General features: G+C 41.8%; 1 protein-coding gene across 2 annotated transcripts in view; it reads left to right on the forward strand.

Moving 5' to 3' along the window:
* The window catches only part of RHBDD1 (rhomboid domain containing 1), a 96136-nt gene that overhangs the window by 37909 nt on the left and 38035 nt on the right, over positions 1-20192 (forward strand). For both annotated transcript variants that reach the window (XM_006763411.2, XM_015563671.1), the window contains exons 4-5: positions 11256-11344; positions 14134-14190. In XM_006763411.2, coding sequence (XP_006763474.1) covers positions 11256-11344; positions 14134-14190 — 146 coding nt within the window. The remainder of the gene's footprint in view (positions 1-11255; positions 11345-14133; positions 14191-20192) is intronic.

The raw sequence follows: 20192 nt of genomic DNA on the forward strand, positions 1-20192 counted from the left end.
CCAGGGATTAGGGGGAATCAGGGCCCCTCTTAGAATCTGTCCACTACAACTTCATTCTCAGGAACATTCTTTACACCTGGTGACAGAGTGGACTAGCATCTCCTATCTTGCATCATCCCAAGGAGAGCAAGTTTAGAGAAAATGGAGTTATTTCTGCAGCATCCTTATATGTATCTGTACCCTATCAGTTGGGATTCTTGGTTGAAAATAGTAGAAATGAACTCTGGCAAGCTTAAACACAAAGGATTTACTGGAAGGGTATCGGGTTGCTTTAAAAATTGCTGAGAATACTGAAGTAGTACTGGGCTGGAAAACCTGTGAGAGTTGGACGCACATTTGTTACCACTGCCTCTTAGGCTCCCATCACTAGATTCTAAAGATTAAATACACTGTGTGCCCTATTGGCCAAGTGCAGGTCCTGTGCCTGTGCCCCAGCTGCCATTGGGCCTCCATTGGCATTGGGACTGTTTCTTTGAAGGTGACAGTGCTGAAATGAGTCCATATGGGTCTCGTGGCTTCGGTAGGGTTACTTTTGTTCACAGATGTTCGGCCTAGCAGGTTGCATTGCATGAACAGATTCTGCTCTATTGGGCAGTTTTCAGAACTCTGTAGCTGGTGGTTCTGTGCCCTTGTTTAACATGAACTGTGCCTTCCAGGCATATCAACAAAGCTGCTGCAGAAGCAGCATGTGATGTCAATGCAGGCCCAGGTCTGAGTCATACCAGAGGTGGGGCATTCATAGTCAGAAGTTTGATTCAGACCAGATTTAACCACAAGTAGAACTTAATTTTTCTGAAACTACAGGCTAACTTTATGATCCAGATTTGTTTTCCAGTCTTTGTGTTGGATCTGGGGATTCAGGGATTACCCTAACTCTTTACTATTCTCATCTTTGGCCATGTGTATATGACTTTCTTGGATATGAGACACACTAGCTGAAGTATCAGGTTTTTATAGGTCCAAAAAACTTGTAAATCTTTTGAAGTAAGTTCATGTGTTTCCTTGCATGAGTTTTCAAAGCTATACTTACTCTCTTGCAGCATTACAGTAGAATATATTAAGACCAATTTACCAAGAAGGGAAACAGATGTCCCTTCTGGTGGGTAATTTGTAGGGTGAAGAGTGTTGCCTACACTCAAAAATGTTTTTTCTTATTGTCCTACTATGGCAGCTAAAATCTTGCCATTAGATTTGAACTTCGGCTTAAGATCAATCAACACATTAAAATCTATTGGGGAATTAAAAACAATAAAACACACAGAAAAATAACCAACCAAACAAAACAGTGCCGGGGTCTGTCTCATCTCAGAACAATATTTGCAGAATTTCTGGGAGTAGAGTCCAAGGAACTCCAATTTTAAAAACTTCTTTTCAAGATTTTAATCACAGCCAGCATGGAGAACCAGTGGGTCAAGACTACAGTCTGGCAAAGGGCAGCCAGTTCATTCATGTTATTATGGGTACAGGGCAAGTTTAGAATTCATTTGCATAGTTCACTGTTGAGACTGTTCCCTGCTGTCCTTTCTTCCTTGTGTATCCTTATAATGAGCTCCCATTCATCAAGGTCACCTAAGCCAGGCTTAAGTGACTGCAACCTCAGAGAGCCCCGTTACCCGGGGATTTTCAGGTATGACCTTGCTTCTGTAAATTTCTTTAAAGGCTAGGCATAGGAACATCTATTTGCTCATAGCACCAGCGCTTGTTAAAATCAGGCTATACACAATCCAACTTCTCTTTCATTTTACATTTACTTTTTGGAGGTGATATGCAAATAGTCATTCATGTGGTATCCAGAAATATTTTCGTCTATAGTAATAGCAGATGGCGGAGCGTTCTTCCCGTGCCAAGTTGCATTTATTCTACCACAGTGCAATGTGGAAGTGATCACGGCTTCTTTCAAATATTCCAACTCCCCATGTGCATCTCAGTTGTGGTGGGAAGTTTTCTTGCATATCAGTTCAAGATGTTGTAGATTTACTTGGAATTTGTGGAATTTGTGCATAGCGTAGTCACATGAGAAATACTTTTAAAAGAAATATTCTTGAGGCCTAATGATTAAAGGTCATCAATTCAACAAACATTCACTGTGGTTTCTCCACTGGGATAGGTGGCTTGGTCCCCAGGAAGGACTTTTGAAAATGGCAGGGTTGTTTTTAGTTATAATGATTAATGATAGTGGGGGGGAGGGGGGGAGGGTGCTACTGGCATTTGGTGAGCAGGGGACAGAGGTACCAGCTGTACTACAGTGTGCAAGACAGTCCCTATACCAAGAATGGTCCTGCACATACACCCTCCCCACACCCCCCAGTCTGTTGAAAGGACATTTATGTAGACAAAAGTGCTGTTTATGATTATCCAAGCCTAAAACCTAGTTGTGTTTTTCATATGCACACAAAGATTTTCTGTTTTTGGCATGGATTTAATTTACAGTGACTTTTCCAGGAAAATGGTAAATTGATCTGTAAATGCAACTTAAGGGAGAGTTTTACTTTGCTTTATTTGGAGTCAAAAGTTACTTACCCTCCATAAAATCATGTTGCCGATGGAGCCCTGCAGATGGTGTTTGAGTCACGCAAAGCCCATCTCTGTCCTCCTGCATTTGTTATTCTCACCTTCATACAGATTACATACATAGCAGCAGGCGGAGGGCCACTCACAGCCTTCTGCTGGTGCTGTGCCTGAGCATTTATAATTCACAGTACTTTCTTACGTTACTTCTACAATGTTGAGCTGAGGTTGTACATGTGGATGCGTCTGTGTTTTTAAAAGTATGTGTGTAGGTGTCTTATTTATTTCATTTCAAGAAGGTAGAGAAAGCATTACAAGATATTTGGGTTTAAGGAGGCCTTGGGATGATAGGGTTGAGGCCACTAGATTAAGCAGTGGGGTGATAGCAGACAAATCAGCAAATGAGGATGGAGCCGAATGTGAGAGGAACACAAGATACCACCGGAGCCAAGGAGCAGCCTCTCCCGTCTGCAGGGCAAGCAGGGCCCAGGGTGATCAGGAGGGCTGTTTGGCTAGGGCTTAGTGGAGAGCAGAGGCTTGGTGCATACAAAGTCATGAAGGGTGGACGCATGACTTTTGTGGATGGCTCAAACTTGGGGTGGCATAGCACTTGGGCTGGCAGTAGAGAGAAGGTTAAAGAGGCAGGCAGAGGGGCATGATGGGTATAACAAGCCTCACTTGTATTTTATTCTGGAAACACTGGCAAGTTACCCAAAGGCATATGGATTGGTATCAGGCTTGCTTGTTAGAGCACAGGCTTGTTTGTCCCAGTGTTGGCTGGAGCAGGGCAAGGTTGACCAAGCCAGAAAGAAGCCTGGCTAAGGCGTTGGAAGTGATGAGAGCTGGTGAAGCTCACATCGATTCCGAAGATCGGACCCAGCATTCAGTCCTGGGCAGTCTAAGTCCAGTACCTGTGCTCACAACCACTTTCCTAGATAGTCCCAAGGGCTGGGGTGGGAGCTGGGTGGTGCAGAGCAGGTGAGAGTCATGGCAAGTGGAATTCAGTCAATAGTGAATATGGAAGGTATGGGAAAGGGAATTCCAGGGTGTGTCTAGTTGTGTGAAGTGTCTGATGAGGAAAAGAACACAGGCCTCACCCACAGTGTTGTGCTGAGTCTTTAACATCTGTGCCCCCATTAAGCATATGTGTGGGGAGATTCTTGTTCATTTGCGTACCATTCACTTACCTGTGTTTTCATTTAATTTGGCACAACCATACATCTTGTTTTGAAGGGGACTTGAATAACACAGATTCTAAAGAAACTTGGTAAATACCACAGAACTAGCGATTATGATTTTCATCTGAGTGCTGTTTAAAAACACGTGCACGTGCCACATGAGGGAAAGTGTTCTTAACAATTTACCCAACAACGGAAATACTTAGATTTCTCCACCACATTGGTGAGAGAAAGTCTGTTCTTACATGAGAGCCTTTCTCAGTTGCTGTTCTGATATAAAAAATAATATAATGAAATTCCTTAAACACTATTACAAGAAGTTTGAAAAATAGAAGGGGGGATGTTACCCCCCCCCATATTATCTGTTACTGTGTTTATGTATTTCTTTTAAATCTTGTTTTTCAATATATATATTTGTGTGTGTATAATGTGTTCTACATTATAGGTAGACAGATAGATAGACCAATTTAGTTAAAGTGTATACAAATATTCTAGGAGTCAAGTGAAATATTGGAGGCTGCCAACAAAATAGACACCAAGCACTCTCACCACCTCTGTTGCCACCACCGTCTTCTAAGCTGCCATCAGTCTTCACCTGGACTTCATGGAATTGAGAGCCAAGGATGAGGCATCACCTTTGATCTAGCCAGTTCTTTTGTAAAGGGGCTTCTACCTTTGCAGTATCCTTGTTTTTGTCTAGATTATGTTTGTCTGGGACTTAAGTAAATGTCAGTGGTTAGCTCCTAGCCCAATGCCTGAGGTTGGTGCCATGTTCAGTAAATCAACATGGATAGTAGAGGTTGCATTGCCAGTGTAGCTACCTTTGGGCAAATATAATATTGATAAAGAGAAAGGACATATAGACCAAGACTCTCCCAAATTGCCTTTGCCAAAGACACGTGCTACCATGGTGGTTGAAGAAAGCATCAAGGGTAGAAAACAGTTTAAGAGCAGTTTATCTAGGAAAGAAGCAATCCTATCGAGATCTTCCCCAATGGCATTAATGTTCACTGACCTGAAAAGTTCTCACCACCTCTTGATGCTGTAACATCCAAGACCCAGAACTCCTGATCAGCTCAATCCCCCAGAAATACAATAGGCCACCTCTAGCTGACTGCGTCTTACCTCACCTGTTCCCTCCCCTTGTCCAACACTGTGCCTCCATCAAGTTGCATCCTTAATGAGGTCATTCAGTACACACTAGGAGATTATGTCTTAGGGTAATACATTTTCTGCTCTCTGAGCTATGCCTGAGAGGGCAGCCTCTTCAACTGTGGAAAGAATTTGCCATTTAACAGAGGAGGACCTTTACAGCCTGTCACAGCTTTCAGTCATAGCTTTAGCTTTTGATCCTTTAACAGTAGCATGGGAACATTTTGCATAATCACTTAGCTCAGCCTTACAAATTGCCTCTCAGAGGAGTGAGGATCACTTTATGCTGGCATAATAGGAAAGAACACTGTGTGTTAGTGTTAATATCTGCATACAATTTGCATAACTGAAACCCACACTATCTTTTTTTTCCAGCTTTGAGATATAATCGACATATCTTAATCTTAGTTTTGTTCCCAAATTACCCTTTTCCCATCACTATCCTTTAGAAGTAGTGTATAGAAACATTGATTAGATTTTAACTTTCCTTTTTTTTTGCCATAAACACATAGTGAACCCCTCTCTGTGTCAGAAAGTGTGTGACTGCTGCATAGCTAAAAAGACACAAGTAATGGCTTTCCATAGTTTTTCAGAAGTGTAGGAGGGCATGAGACCTCAGATAGAAAAAGCACAGCAAATGTCAAGGAGGGGAAATGAAATGAACCGACAACTGGAATGATTGTGGTGTAATGACAGTATACCCAAAATAAAGAGAACATCTTAAAAGCTGAGAGAAAAGACAAATAAATTGCCTACAGAAGAAAGACTGGTTGGCATTTCTCAGCAGCACCAGTAGAGCCTGTACTTATTATCAAAATAGGAAACAGAAATAAAGACCTTTTTGGACATACAAAGACCAGCAGAGTTTTCTACCCTTGGCCTCTAACTGAAAGAATGACTGAAAGTGGGATTCTAGCAAAAAGGGAAGTGAACTCAAAAGTAGGTTACACCATTCCAGAGCAACGGCACAACAAAGAAACTGGACATGTTAATAAACTTAAATAATCTAAATAAATGACTGCCTCTGTGTTCGGATTTGAGTACAAATGGAATGTTTTTCAAATTGAGTATATAACTACTTAGACTTGGTGCTTAATGTGAAATTCTTCTGTCTGGAATGATTATTTTCACTTCAGGGTATTTAACCAGAGGTCCATGGATAGAATTCAAGCCATCTGTGAACTTCTTAAAATTATTTTGTGTCTGGGAAGTTTTTCTGCAGGCAGGATTCATAGCTTTCATCGGCATTTAAAGAGGCTCAGAACCTGAATAAGTTTAAGAACTACTGGGGTGTCCTGGCCAGTTTGCTCAGAGGTTAGAGCATCATCCTACAGACCAATGGGTCTGGGTTCAATGCCTGGTCAAGGGCCACGTGTGCAGGAGGCAACCGATTGATGTGTCTCTCTCACATTGATGTTTTTCTCTCTCTTTCCCCTCTCCCTCCCTTGCACTCTCTCTAAAAATCAATGAAAAAAAATATCCTTGGGTGAGGATTAACTAAAAAAAGAACTACTGGATTAAGGTATTGTCCTCTAATAAAAAAAATTATATCAATAGTCACTCTGAAGTTGAGATTTGATTACCTAAATTTGAATAGTGGATATGTCCAATATTTGTGGAACTATTGAGGCCCTGGATAAATTACTTCTCATTGTGGTTTGTCTGTGCAGTCCACAATCTGTGTGACTATACAAAGTGATGTATCTGGCCCTTATGCTTGTATCTCACTAGTCACTCTGAAGTTGAGATTTGATTACCTAAATTTGAATAGTGGATATGTCCAATATTTGTGGAACTATTGAGGCCCTGGATAAATTACTTCTCACTGTGGTTTGTCTGTGCAGTGCACAATCTGTGTGGCTATACAAAGTGGTGATGTATCTGGCCCTTATGCTTGTATCTCACCATCACAGTAAGTATTTGATTATAGCTGTTATGATTTTCTAGAGGGAGTTACTATTGAGCTATCAAAAGAAATAAAGCTCTTCTAAGTGACTGATTTTCGGGATAATAATAGGTTTGGTGCTATTGTTTTGTTGAGCACATGTTTTGTGTCATACATTGTTTAAGGGGAGGGGAGTAGTTCAATTATTACCTCTCCCAGTGAATTTTGATATTAATGCAACTATGGAGACCATGTGCAACTTGGGATTTTGTAATGCAATTGTAATGTATGTTAGTATGTGCCTTCTGTGTGTAATTTTAATTCCATTCCTCCACCTGTTCAGTAGTTATTTATTGTTAGTGTCAGGCTATTTACTGCGTCAAGTGTGGTCACGAATATAAAGTTGAATATGGTGGTACTGTCCCTGAGGAATTACTCTGACTTAGGATAGAGGGTGGCAGGATGTAACCAAATCTTCAGTCTTGGCCCAGGACCAAGTAAGGTCTAAAGCAGCCGTGGGCAAACCATGGCCCACGGGCCGGATCCAGCCCGTTTGAAATGAATAAAACTATTGAAAAAAAGAGACTGTACCCTTTTATGTAATGATGTTTACTTTGAATTTATATTAGTTCACACAAACACTCCATCCATGCTTTTGTTCCGGCCCTCCGGTCCAGTTTAACCCATTGTGGCCCTCGAGTCAAAAAGTTTGCCCACCCCTGGTCTAAAAGAAGCTGTTTCTAAGAGCATGGTTTTCCTTGCCTGTCCCTTAAGGTGTCATCCTCCAGGCAGAACCTAGAACAGAGTTGAGCCCACATCTTCAGGAAGGCTGCTGTGAACACACAGGTTTCCTCAGACATCTCAAACATCAAAATGTCTGTTTTGCATGTATACTTATGATCATAAGAACACAATCTGTTTCTAAAGCTGTTACATTTGAAGGTAGATCCCAGCCACTGATTAGAGGACGCAGACGGCTTCTTCCCCAGGGCCTCCTTGTACCTCCACAGCGCGGCCAGGGGCAAGGATGAAGTGCCCTGGTCCCAGTGCTGCTGGGAGAAGATAGTCCCCGGGCCCATTTCCATCTTCTCTCTGCAGGTCCATTTCCTCTCCCAGGACAAGGGTAAAAGGTATCTCATAGAGGGCAAAGGGAGCTCCTTTGTCAAGTGGTTACCAGTGGCATGGACAAAGTTAATATACTTCTTGAAATTAGCATATGCTTCCTTTTTTCATTGGTGGGATCCTCCCCCTTTTATGTGTAATATCAAGATATTCTCAGTTTTGATTGAATAAGATCATATTCTCTTCATACTTTTATTTTTTTTAAAAAAATAATACTTTTTACTAGTATAGAGCTGAAAATGTTATCCGTTGAGAGCTTTCCACATCCCTACCTGTTGCCAGTGGAAGTGGGCTTCTTGCAATGTCACAAGAAAAGGAATTTTCTGAGGCTCACAAGGAGAATGAGTGGCATTTATTTGCATGGAAGTAAACCCCCGAGTTTCCAAGGTTTCCTCTTCCTCTGTCCCTCCAGGGGAGAAGTCCAGCTGTGTCTTCAGCAGAGCTAGGATTAAAGCCAATGCCCGAGTTTCCTTCTGTGCTGGAGCACAGTCCAGTCCTGTATCAGGTTAGCTTAGTTTGTGTTCCCAGCTATAGTCCATTGCATGGGGGTCGTCATGGTCTGGGTCATGTGTCTTCTAGGGCCACATGGCTATGGAGGAAACACAGGCGAATGCATGGAAGCAGGAGCGAAGCCAGAGGAACAAGAGAGCCGAGAGAGAGAATTCCTTTGTCTGTGGGTTATGTATTCCCAAATTTCACAGGCTTGCACTGGCTCCACCCCTCTAGCCAATGATCTTTGTTTCCAGGTTAGACTGACAGGCACCTTCCCCACGTCACCCCGACTTTACCGTGCATACGTCCATCTTCCCGTTGTTGGACCCCTTCCCCCAGTCATCTGCAGGAAGCAGATCTGGGCAAAGTTGCAGCTTCCTGGTGAAGCTGCCCAGATGGCCCTGCTTATAATGTCTGGCCTCCCTTTTGTTTTTCTATTATTAATAACTAGCTAATTACAATGGTAACAGCATGAAATACGGACAGCTAGAGTTTTGAGAAGGGACTTTTGTGACAAATGCTGAATATTGGAGGATAATGCAATATGGTCTCTGGTCTGTCAGCCTCCCTTTCCAAATTATTCACAATTATATTAGGACAATTTGATTACAGCTAAAACTTCTACAAACCCATGTAGAGAGATGAAGAATTCGCTGAACTGTATTGTACTCTAAATTGTAAATGAAATTCAAGATTGATTGTTTGATAGGTTGGGGTTTTAAAATGAAATTTTCTTCCATGTTATTTTTAGAGCTATTTGATTCACCATAAAGATTGGTTTAGAAAGTTTCAAAAATATTGATGTTACTTTATTCTTTTCAGTTAAATTGAGGTTACTATTTTAAAAATTGATTCCGGCCTTTTTTTTTCTTGTATCCCTCAAACTACCACTTTCTTTGCCATTCCTAGAACTAGTTGGAGTGTATTATTTAGCCTAAAAGTAGAATAAAATAAGCTCTATTTTATTTTTTGGAAAAGCTAAAGAGAAGCACAGTTTATGCTATTCTTTGGAAATGGGAAACAAAGTGTCTGATCTTGTATTTTTATTATCAGATTACACATCCCAGGAGGTAGGTACCTATATTTGATGAAAATAATAGCTCTCCTGAAGGAATGCTTGTGTGTGTAGTGTGTGTACATGTGTGTGTGTGCGCACATGTACACGTGTGCTCATGGCTTTCAGTGTGTGTGTGGCATATGCAGGGGTTGGGCAATGGCGTGATTGAATTGGCTAATGGGGACGAGCCCCAGTGCAATCCTGTCTACAGAAGGCTTCCTTTCCTCTTTTCTCTGCCTGTTCTTCTCCCTGGGAGCCCACAAGTCTTTCACTAGCCCTGAGACAATGGGAAGTTCTTGTTGCTGCCTTGCCTGTACCCCAGGGCCCCTTTCCTCTGTCGGTTGCTGCTGTGGTAGGCGGCATGTGGTTTTGATTCTAGGTCTTGTGTGTGAACCCCAGCCTCGTCACTGCCATGGCTCAGCGAGCCCTCTAAGTTGCAGATCTAGTGTTTTTAACTTGCCTACTGGTGGTCTTGATGAAACCATCTTGGGACTCTCAAGCCATTCATTCAACACATACTGGAGTGCCTGTCCTGTGCCAAGAAACAGGTGTGTGTGATAGGTATGTGAAAATCACAAAAATCACGCTGCTCCTGGAGGTTACACTGGCTCCTGGATAACTTGCAGGTACCCCTCTTCTGGAGTGAGGGGCCATTTCCCCAAACCAGGGAATGTATTCACCTACTTGGCCTTTTTTGGCTGTTGGGTTTCTTTTACCTCCCAGCTTGGCATACAGATGGATAAGCCTGTCCTCAGGGGGTTTGTAAGAGAGAGACAGACGGAAAGCATGTAAACCCCTTCGCTCCCCAGAAGGCTGGGTCTGTTCTATAGGAGGAAGGCAGTGGGAGGAAAGAGCCAGTCTCCAGTGGGGCCTGGGTTATGACGGGGGTGCTGTTTGGCTTAGCCTTGTGGCCCCTGGTCAGCGCTTGGAGGGTCTAGGTGTGGGTGGAGGGATGGATTTAACGGACAGTGAAGGTGGAGGGAAGGGATAGGATGGGCAAGGCCCAGTGTTGGAGGGCTGTGACTGCAGGCTGCAGAGAAGTCGGAGTTTCACCAAGAGGCATGGGCATGACTTGCCCTCTGTTTCAGAAGGGCCACTGATGGCGGTGTGTGGGATGCGGTACGAGCAAGAGCTGGAGGCAGGGAGACCTGCTGACCAGTTCTCTTCCATTTATTCTTCTGTTGGTTCACACATACTTAGCTGGGGCTTGCCTTGACTTCATATGTATAAATGATTGTCAGTGTTAGATGCTATCTTAAGAAGAGCAGAGCCAATATAATGCACTAACTCATCTTTCAAGCTTAAAGTTTACATTTATGTGTCTTCGCTGAGCAACATATGAAGATGACAGAAGGAGGCGACTTTGGGGTGGGCGTGTGAACATCTCCATCTCATCCATCGAGTGTCTCTTGCTCTCGGCTTCACTGGTTAGTGATGTATAAAAACACAGCTCTCTGTAAACACAGGTAGATACCACCTGCACCATGGCTGCATGATTTAAGAGTTAATTCAGAGAAAGCTATTGTCATTTATATTTTGTGATAAGAACCTCAGAGAAAAACTGGAAGAAATCTAGTGGGTTGTCTTGACAAAATGCTTCCACTGCCCTGAAGGAGCCAGCCCACTTCTCTTGGTCAGGGAGGGAGATTGAATTTTAAACATGCGGTGGTTGTTATTGATGCGCTCCCCACTCCCTTTAAGGTAGGAAATGTTCTTTGGACTGAGTGCCGTGCTGCTCAGCATAAAAGACGTGGTGTGGGACAAAGCCTGACTAATTGACATGCTCTGGGCTAGCGAAAAGGCGGGCTGCCTGTAAGCAGGGGCAGAGCGCACACTCATAGAGGGTCTCCTTCTCCCCTAGGACCTCCTTCGCCGGGCACCTGGCCGGGATCCTCGTTGGACTCATGTACATTCACGGGCCTCTGAAGAAAATCATGGAAACATGTGCAGGTACAGAGCAAACGTCTTTGGCATGACACGTTGGAAGGTCATCTTAGTTTTAATAGGGATGGAAGCAGCCCCAAGTTACCCTGTGGGTCTGCTTAGGAATTCCCAATAGTCTCTTCTTAAAACAAGAAGTATAGGAGCTGGTACAGCTCCTCACACTGCTCCAGAGAGGCTGCAAACCCTAATTCTAAACCTAATGCTTCCTGTGGACAGAGAGTGGTTATACCCTCAATGTTAATGCTACTCACAGAAAACCACGGTTTTCGTGAAAATGTAGAGAATGAATGTCGGTTTAAAATGATGCATTATTCTACAATATTCCATGATTTCATATATGTGCAAGGCAAAGTTGACAAAGAAAAATCTGTACTGAAGTACAAAGAATTCTGAGTGACCACTAGGTCCTTGGAGAGAGAAAGACATATTCTTGCAGGGCCAAACCAGAGCTGTTATTGCTTAAAGCATGGCTCCTGCTTTAACAATTTTTTTCTCCTTTTTGTTTCCTTCAAATTGGTGCTCAATGAAAAAACTTCATTTTATTTAGAAATATATGAATTCTTTTAGGCCTCAATTTAAAATCTACATTGGTTATGACTTCTAAGGACACTATTTTGCAAACACTTCTTTAAAGGCCTTATGAGTTCCAATATTTCATCTTTTATTCATGGGAAATCTTCGGAGACTATTTTACCTTTTCTTGAACCGCAAATAATTTGTTTTCACAGTTTGTGGCGATGGCTGGTGTTCTTGAGAATCATATAATATTCATGGTATTAGAGAGCTTTCTGGGCCTCACACTGTTGCCTCTATTAGCAGGTTGTGTTCGCTCTGGATGATTTTTTACCGGCTGTATTGCATCTAAGCAGATGCATCTAAGCATTTTCCTATATTTGCTCATGACTGTGTTTCCAGTGTATGTGCTTGGAGGAGGCAGTGGGAGCTTCATAAAAAGTTCACTTTTATTATATTTTTTGATGCAATTTAATAGTGGAAATCTAGTAATGAGCTTTGTTGCCCAAATACTATCAATATGGATAAAAGAAAAAAATTTATTCTCAGGAGTTTAATGTCTTGTTTCATTTTTCTATGTGTGTCTGAAGATTCAGTGGTTAGTAATGCTTTTTGCACACATTACAAAATGTAGGCAAGTATTTTGTATATAAAGACGATTTCTCTTGCAATCATAATAGGTAGATAGAGACATAGACATCTCACATATGTATGATATACACTGAGTGACCAGATTATTATGACCAGCTGACATTTGTAGGCAAATTAGCTATAATTTCACGCTGAAGTTGCTAGGGGACCAGACCATTATAAATAGGGAAGCAGGTTGTTTACCACGACAGTAGAAGTGATATTTTTCTGAAAATATGGGTAAACAACACGATTTAACAGCCTTTGAATGTGGGAGATACACATATATATACACACACACACACTGAGTGGCCAGGTTACTATGACCACCTGACATTTGCAGGCAAATTAGCCGTACACTGCATTGTATGGGATATGGAAGCCAAAGGCCTGTTCGAACACCTTTGCTGTCTGCAGTTACCAAGATAAAACGTCTCCAATTCGCACAGGAACACAAGGATTGGACAGTCGAGCATTGGAAAAAAGTCATGTGGTCCGATGAATCACGTTTCCAGTTGCATCATGCAGATGGCAGAGTGAGAATTTGGCGGAAACAGCATGAAAGCATGCACCCCACATGCATGAGTACAACCCTTCAAGCTGGTGGGGGCAGTGTTACGGTTTGGAGCATGTTTTCCTGACATGATTTGGGCCCTTTAATTCGTGTAGGACAATGTCTGAACAGTACAACATACCCAAGTATCATTGCTGATCAAGTTCATCCTGTCATGTTGATGGCGTATCCCAATGGAGATGGCTTCTTCCAACAAGACAATGCGCCATGCCATGGTGCTCGTATCGTGTAGGAGAGGTTTCAAGAACATGAGGGAGACTTTACCTTGCTTAGGTGGCCCCCATAATCACCAGATCTCAATCCAATTAAGCATTGTGGGACGAAGTTAAAAGAGCCATCAGGCAGCTGGTTCCACAGCCATCAAATCTCACAGAACTGGACAGTGCTATTCATCAGGCCTGGTGTCAGGTTCCTCGCATCACCTTTCAACATCTCGTGGAATCAATGCCAAGAAGAATCACCGCAGTATTAAAGGCAAAAGGTGGCCCAACGAAGTACTGATGGGGGTGGTCAGAATAATATGGCCACTCAGTCTATATCTACACAATGAAATATTATACAAGCATCAAAGAAGGAAATCCTGCTATTTGCAACAAAATAGAGGAAGGTGATGACTTGACACTAAGTGAATTAAGCCAGAAAGAGAAAGACAAATACTGTATGATTTCACTTGTATGTGGAATCTAAACCAGAGAGTAGAACAGTGGTAGCCAGAGGCTGGGGGAAGCAGGGAGGTGTTGGTCAAAGGGTATAAGCTTCCAGTTAGCGGATGAGTGTGTTCTGAGGATCCTAGTGTACAGCATGGTGACTATAGTTAATACTATGTTATATACTTGAAGTTTACTGAGAGAGTAGACCTTAAGAATTCTCACACGTACACAGAATATGGTAACTGTGAGGTGAGTGATGTGTTAATTGTGGCAGTCATTTCATAATGTATATGTATATTAAATCATCACATGTGCAGCTTTAAAGATCACATTGCACAACCTAAATATATACAATTTTTCATTTGTCGGTTATACCTCAAAAAAAGCCTTATGGCTACTATTAAAATGTCTGTTTTCTTTATATTTAGGCATCTTTTCCTCCAATAATGGCTACCCAGGACAGCAATACTACTTTAATAATTCAGGTAAGCACTTTATTTTATTTAATACATGATAATTTAAAAATTATGGTGTTCGCCACTTTTAGGCAATGCTAGTTTATGCTGTTGTGGAGTTCACACATTGTGTAATTGTGCCTCCGACATGCCTGAAAGCTCAATGGGGGGTTAGCCTGGGAGCCCATCTGGGTGGGTTGGTAGGGAAGACCAGGAAAGGAGATAACAATGACGTGAAAATATTATACGATTAATATGAGATTTCTCAGTCATGATAAGATTCATATTAGACAGGTCCCTTTATTCTCAGCATAAGAGAACATACCACTGGCTAAGCATGAGAAGTTGGTTTCAGATACACAATTCTCGCTAATCCACTCTAACTGCATATTCAGGAAGAATCATGCTTATCCTAAGATAGACATTCCCCTGATAGTTAATACCATGGGACTTTCTATGTCTGTGTAAATGGGTAAAAAGGACTTCTGGTTAAAGCAGGTGACCTGTTTTAGGCTAAGGCCCTGACAGGCCAGCCTGGGGAGGCCTCTCGGTAATATCCTAGACCAGTAGTGGCAGCAGGTCTTAAAGAAGCCATAGGCCACCGAAGCACTGGGTGTCTTGTAATCGTGCCGATTGAAAACCACTGTAGCTTAACTCTGGGGCCTGCAGTCTTTTATGTGAAGGGCCAGGTAGCTAATGATTTAGATTCTAAGGGACCTATTGGCCATATGGTCACTGTCACAACTAGTCAGCCTCTTCCCAAAGCAGCCATAGACAAGTAATAAAACAAATGGGTGTAGCCATGTTCCAATAGCATCTTATTTCCAAAAGTAGGCAGGGGGTTGATCGGGAACCACACATTGTGGCTTTTTGACCCCTGGCTCACAGCCTCCCATTCTCTCCGCATGATATTCCTGTTTTTCTTTCAGTCATGCGCATAGAGAGTTACAATAGCTGTCTTGAAGTCCCTGATTGCTAATTCTGCCCTCTCTCCATATGCCTTTTTGTATCTGTTTTATTAGATTGATTTTTTTCCTGGTTGTGGGTCACAGTTTTTGCGTATCTAATAAGATGTGATTGGACGCTAGACATTCCATATGGTGAGGTGCTGAGCGCTGGACTTTACCTTCTTCTAAGAAGAAGGACTTTGCCTGTACCCAGTTAAGTTCTGTGATGACTAGTTTGATCCTTCTGGGGCTTGTTTTAAAATTATTTAGGGTGGATCTAAAGTAATTTTTTAAGGTTATTTCTGCACTACTATTGAGGTGTCTGTTCTGGGATCACTCCTGTATGGTCTCGTGAAAGTTCACCTGTGCACACGTGGCGTAATAGTCAGCAAGTCTCAGGGGGACTCCATGCAGATTTCTGGATGTTTCTCTGACATACAGTTTTCTCCTTGGCTACACTTGGCCCTGTAAATTCCTACACAATACAGGAGCCTGCTGTGGCTGCTTGTTTTCCCCATCCCTGTACTGCCTTCTGGAAAGTGCCTCAGGCCCATTTCCTTTACTTCCTTTCTCTAAAGGTTCACAATCCTGTGCTGCCTGTTATGCAGCCTGAAAGCTTTGGTTTCACGTATCTTCTCCAGTCTCCTACTTGAGCATGGACTTGAGCTAGTGCCACCCCATTCCTCCCTCCTGGCAGGAGAAAGCCGTCAGCACCTGGAACCTGGTGTATTCAGTGCTCGGCCTGTGGGGAGCAGGGATTTGAGTTCCTAGAGGTTACCTGGAGGAAGGCTGTGTCTCCATCAACGAGGAGAAGTTAAGGAAAACAATGGCAGGAAGGGCTCCAGTCCTTTGTGAAAAGGCCTGTTTGGAATTATCCAGAACGTGCCGGCATGCCACTGAAGGATTTAATCAGAAGAGTGGTTCTATTGGAGTTACATTCAAGCTATGTTTTTGATGTAGTTCTAAAGACTGGGATCATGAGTATCAGTCCCGGCTGTCTATATGAATCAACTGAGGAGCTGGTACAACATATCCATGCCTCGAATTCACTCACACCAGCTAGGTCTGAATAGGGGTGGAGACAGGGACTTGGACTCTTTTTAAAAAGCTTCCTAGATTATTCTAAGGGGATCAGTAAGGAAAAGCATAGGCTTAGCAGATGGGGGTTGCCTAGGTGTGGGGACCACAGGGGTGGAGACTGTCGCCACGCCAAGAAGAGGCTGCACTTCGGAGGCTTCCTGGGCTAGTGATGTGTACAGGTAACATCCTAGAAATGCAGCCTCCATGCAGGAGAGGGACAGTTGCTGGACAGTGTCAGCTCACCTGCCACTGTCTGTGGACAAACCTCAAGAGAGGAAGCACAATGATTAGTGACCAAGACAATTACTAGATACAGCTGACCCTTGAACAACATAGGCATGAACTGCGTAAGTCCACTTATATGTGGACTTTTCAATAAACACATACAGTACTATAAATGTATTTTCTCTTTGTTAATATTTTCTTAACATTTTCTTCTCTCTAACTTAGTTTATTGTAAAAATACAGTATGTAATACATATAACATCCAAAATATGTGTTAATCAACTGTTTATGTTAACGGAAGCTTCTGGTCAGCAGGAGGCTATTAGTAGTTAAATTTGGGGGGAGTCAAAAGTCATTTGCAGATTTTTTAATACATGGGGGAGGGGGTCAGTGTCCCTAACTTGAACATTGTTCAAGGGTCAATTGTATAGCCATTTGGAAGAGCATTGGGTCCTGTGGTTATTAGGTATGGAGAACAGTCTACCAGGGGTCCTCAAACTATGGCCCGCGGGCCACAAATTCTGTTTCTTTGTTACTAATGTTGTGGCCCTACCCCATAACAAAGAAACAGAATTTATGGAGGAGGAGGCCCAGAAATCAGGATTTTAAAAAGATTCCCAGGTGATTCTCATGTGCAGCCAAGGGTGAGAACCACTGGTCTATACTGACTTGAGTATAGTAGGACTTCGTTGGCCTATATGACTGGGAAGAACTGGGTTGGACAGGAAGACCACTTTGGTTCTCCTCCCATGGTGATTTCTCTCTTCCCAGTGACTATTCTCTCCCCTGGACAGGCCACATGACCACTGACACCTTGATGTTGCTAGAGGAAAGAGGGCTTCTCTCCTGGTTCATTTTTTAAAATTCCCCAAAGAAACAGGAATGTTCCTCTGGACAAAAGGAATAAGGCCATATCTGTGCACAGACATGGCTTAAACTATCATAGATTACCTAGTCCTGACCTTGTGTGACAGCTTGGAAATGTTAAGTAATTGGGCTAAATAAAGTCAAACAGGTTGTTAGTGATAGAACCAGGACTAAAAATGTCGGCCACTGATTCCTAGCCCCTAGAGTTCTGCTCATTTAATCTTACAAAACAGAGCAGTCCCCCTTATTGTCTTTTCCTCCCCTTTTTATTGCACTTATTTACAGGGGGGTGAGGGTGGGTTTGCTTCTTTCTTGCTTCATATGGAAGAGGCATAAGTACAGCAGATACATACACTAGGGAATTAAAGGCAAAACTAAAAGCCCCTTTACCGTTCTTCTTACCGCTGTAAGACTGCCATGTTTGTACTCCTTCCTCTGAGGGAGTTGGGTTTCTTCAAAGGCAGAGCTCCATAGGCCAGGTGGCTGGGCTAATGGTCATCGAGGGAACTTTTGCGAGAGCATATGTATCTCCTAGAAGTAATGATTTATTCTTACTATGGCCCTCCTTAGCTGCAAAAGTCTTTATAGGTCAAAGAACCTCATGAATGTTTAAAAAGCTGCTACCAATTTTTCTAATCTTGGTGGTGTTTCTTGATCTCTTTTGCCATGAAGTGCTGGTATGCATATAAGGAACAGATGGAGGAGTAGTTAATGAAATAACGATAACCAGAATTCCTTTTACTGCAGAGCCAAAGTCTATAGCTACAAAGGAATATTAAACTAGCATTCATCGCAGGATATAATTTAAACTCATTCATTATAAGTGTTTGATTGTTAGGTTTTTCCAGCCATGTTTATTATGAAGATTTAAAAATGTCTGATTGGGCCAGCGGAACAGCTGTAGAAAATTTATGGTCCTAGGAGACCTGTTCTCATTACAACAGACATGGATGAGATTTTTGTTCTTGTTGGTGATTTATGACTGATGATATAGAACCTTTAACCACATGAATCCTTTTGACTTAAGGCACTAAAACTTTCTCTTTCCCTCTCCCCATGTTTTGTCTGACTAGTACCAAATTAGATTTTATAATATTCAGATGTTTAGAGTTGTAGGCTTTATTTCATTAAGGCTGGGTGGTGTGTTTTTTTAAGGAAATAACATGAAAAATGTTGCCTCAAATTATAGCAAACTTGCTTAGAAATTAAAACTCTATAGATGTATGTGGTATTTCTGGTATCTGATAAGATGGGTATTCCGCGCTTTTGAGTTATTTTAGATTTGGAATTAGCTGAACGTGTTCAAGGATAAATAGAAAGAAATGCTGCTTAGACTTTCTGTAACAGAATGACTTTCCACAGGGGTTTGAAAGTGGTAATAAGCCATATGGGAAAGTGCCCAATATGCATTTTTGTTGCATTAAAATAATTGCCACTCTTAGGGAATTGGACAGTTTCTTATTTGGAGCTTGCTGAAGTATCCCATTCTATTCAGTGACTTATCCATAAATATTCTAGTATGTTTTAGAATGCCCCTCTCTTTTGTTCTTTGTGAAGTAGATATATTGATTGTGTTTTGACCATTTGTCCTTATGTGAAGTTGTGTGTGTGTGTGTGTGTGTGTGTGTGTGTGTGTGTGTAAAGTATAAAAGCAAGATTTATAGCTGTGCCACACTCTTTTCCTCTCAGGATATGAAAATCACTGATGGGTTTTCCCATAGCAGTGGAAGCTGAATTTTTTTGATAGTTCTATTGAGTAGAGACCAATGAGGAAGGGCATCCATATTTAAGAGTGTGTCCAGGTCCCACTTCAGCCCTAAACCATTATGAGGATTTGGAAAATTTACTTATATCCTTCTTCTGTTTTAGATATTATAATGTTTATATTTTTACGTGGGAAACATGTGAGAGAATGTGGAAGTTCGGTTATTGGCGGTAATTAGCAAGGCTTGTCAGAATTAGCTCCTCCCCAAAGTCCTGAGCTATTTTCTTTAATTTTTATTTAAGTCATTCATTTTTGTGGCTTTCAAGGACATTCAATAATGTAGTACCGAGTAATCAGTAAGAGTGGACAAAGGCTCTGAATAGACATTTCTCTAAAGAAGATGCACAAATGGTCAATAAGCACATGCAAAGATGGTCCACATCATTATTATAAAAACCATAGTGAGGTACCATTTAATACCCACTAGGATGGCCATAATTAAAAAGACAAATTATAACACGTGTTGACAAGGATGGGGAGAATTCCGAATCCATCTACATTTCTGTGTGAATGTAAAATGGTGCAACTGCTTTGGAAAACATTCTGTGAGTTTTGAGTGGTTAAACAGAACTGCTATATGACCCAACAGTTTCACTTCTAGGTTTGTAGCCAAGAGAAGTGAAAACATGTGTCCACACAATAACTTGTACACAAATGTTTATAGTAGCATTATTCACAATAGTTAAAAGGTGGAAATAACCCAAATGTTTACCAGCTGATGAATGTATAAACCAAATGTATATTCATACAATGAAATATTACTGAGCCATGAAAATGAATGAAGTACTACTTAATGCTACAACATGGGTGAACCTTGAAAACATAATGCTAAGTGAAATAAATAGGCATAGCTATAGAAACAGCAAGTAGGTTAGTGGTTACTTAGGGCTGGGAGGCCTGGAGTGGGGAGATATCTAAAGGGGGTGATATCTTTTGGGGGGTGATAAAAATGTTCTAAAATTGATTGTGGTGATGAAGGCACAACTCTATGAATATACTAAAAGCCACTGAGTTACATACTTTAAATGGTGAATTGTGTAAGATGTCATTTATATCTCAATAAAGCTGCTGTTGCATGTAACCAATAGATATAAATACTTTATATGAAATATTTTTATAATATAGATAATTACATTAGAATGTCAACT

Source organism: Myotis davidii, unplaced genomic scaffold (assembly GCF_000327345.1).
Source record: "Myotis davidii unplaced genomic scaffold, ASM32734v1 scaffold575, whole genome shotgun sequence".
In the NCBI taxonomy this organism is placed as follows: Eukaryota; Metazoa; Chordata; class Mammalia; order Chiroptera; family Vespertilionidae; genus Myotis; species Myotis davidii.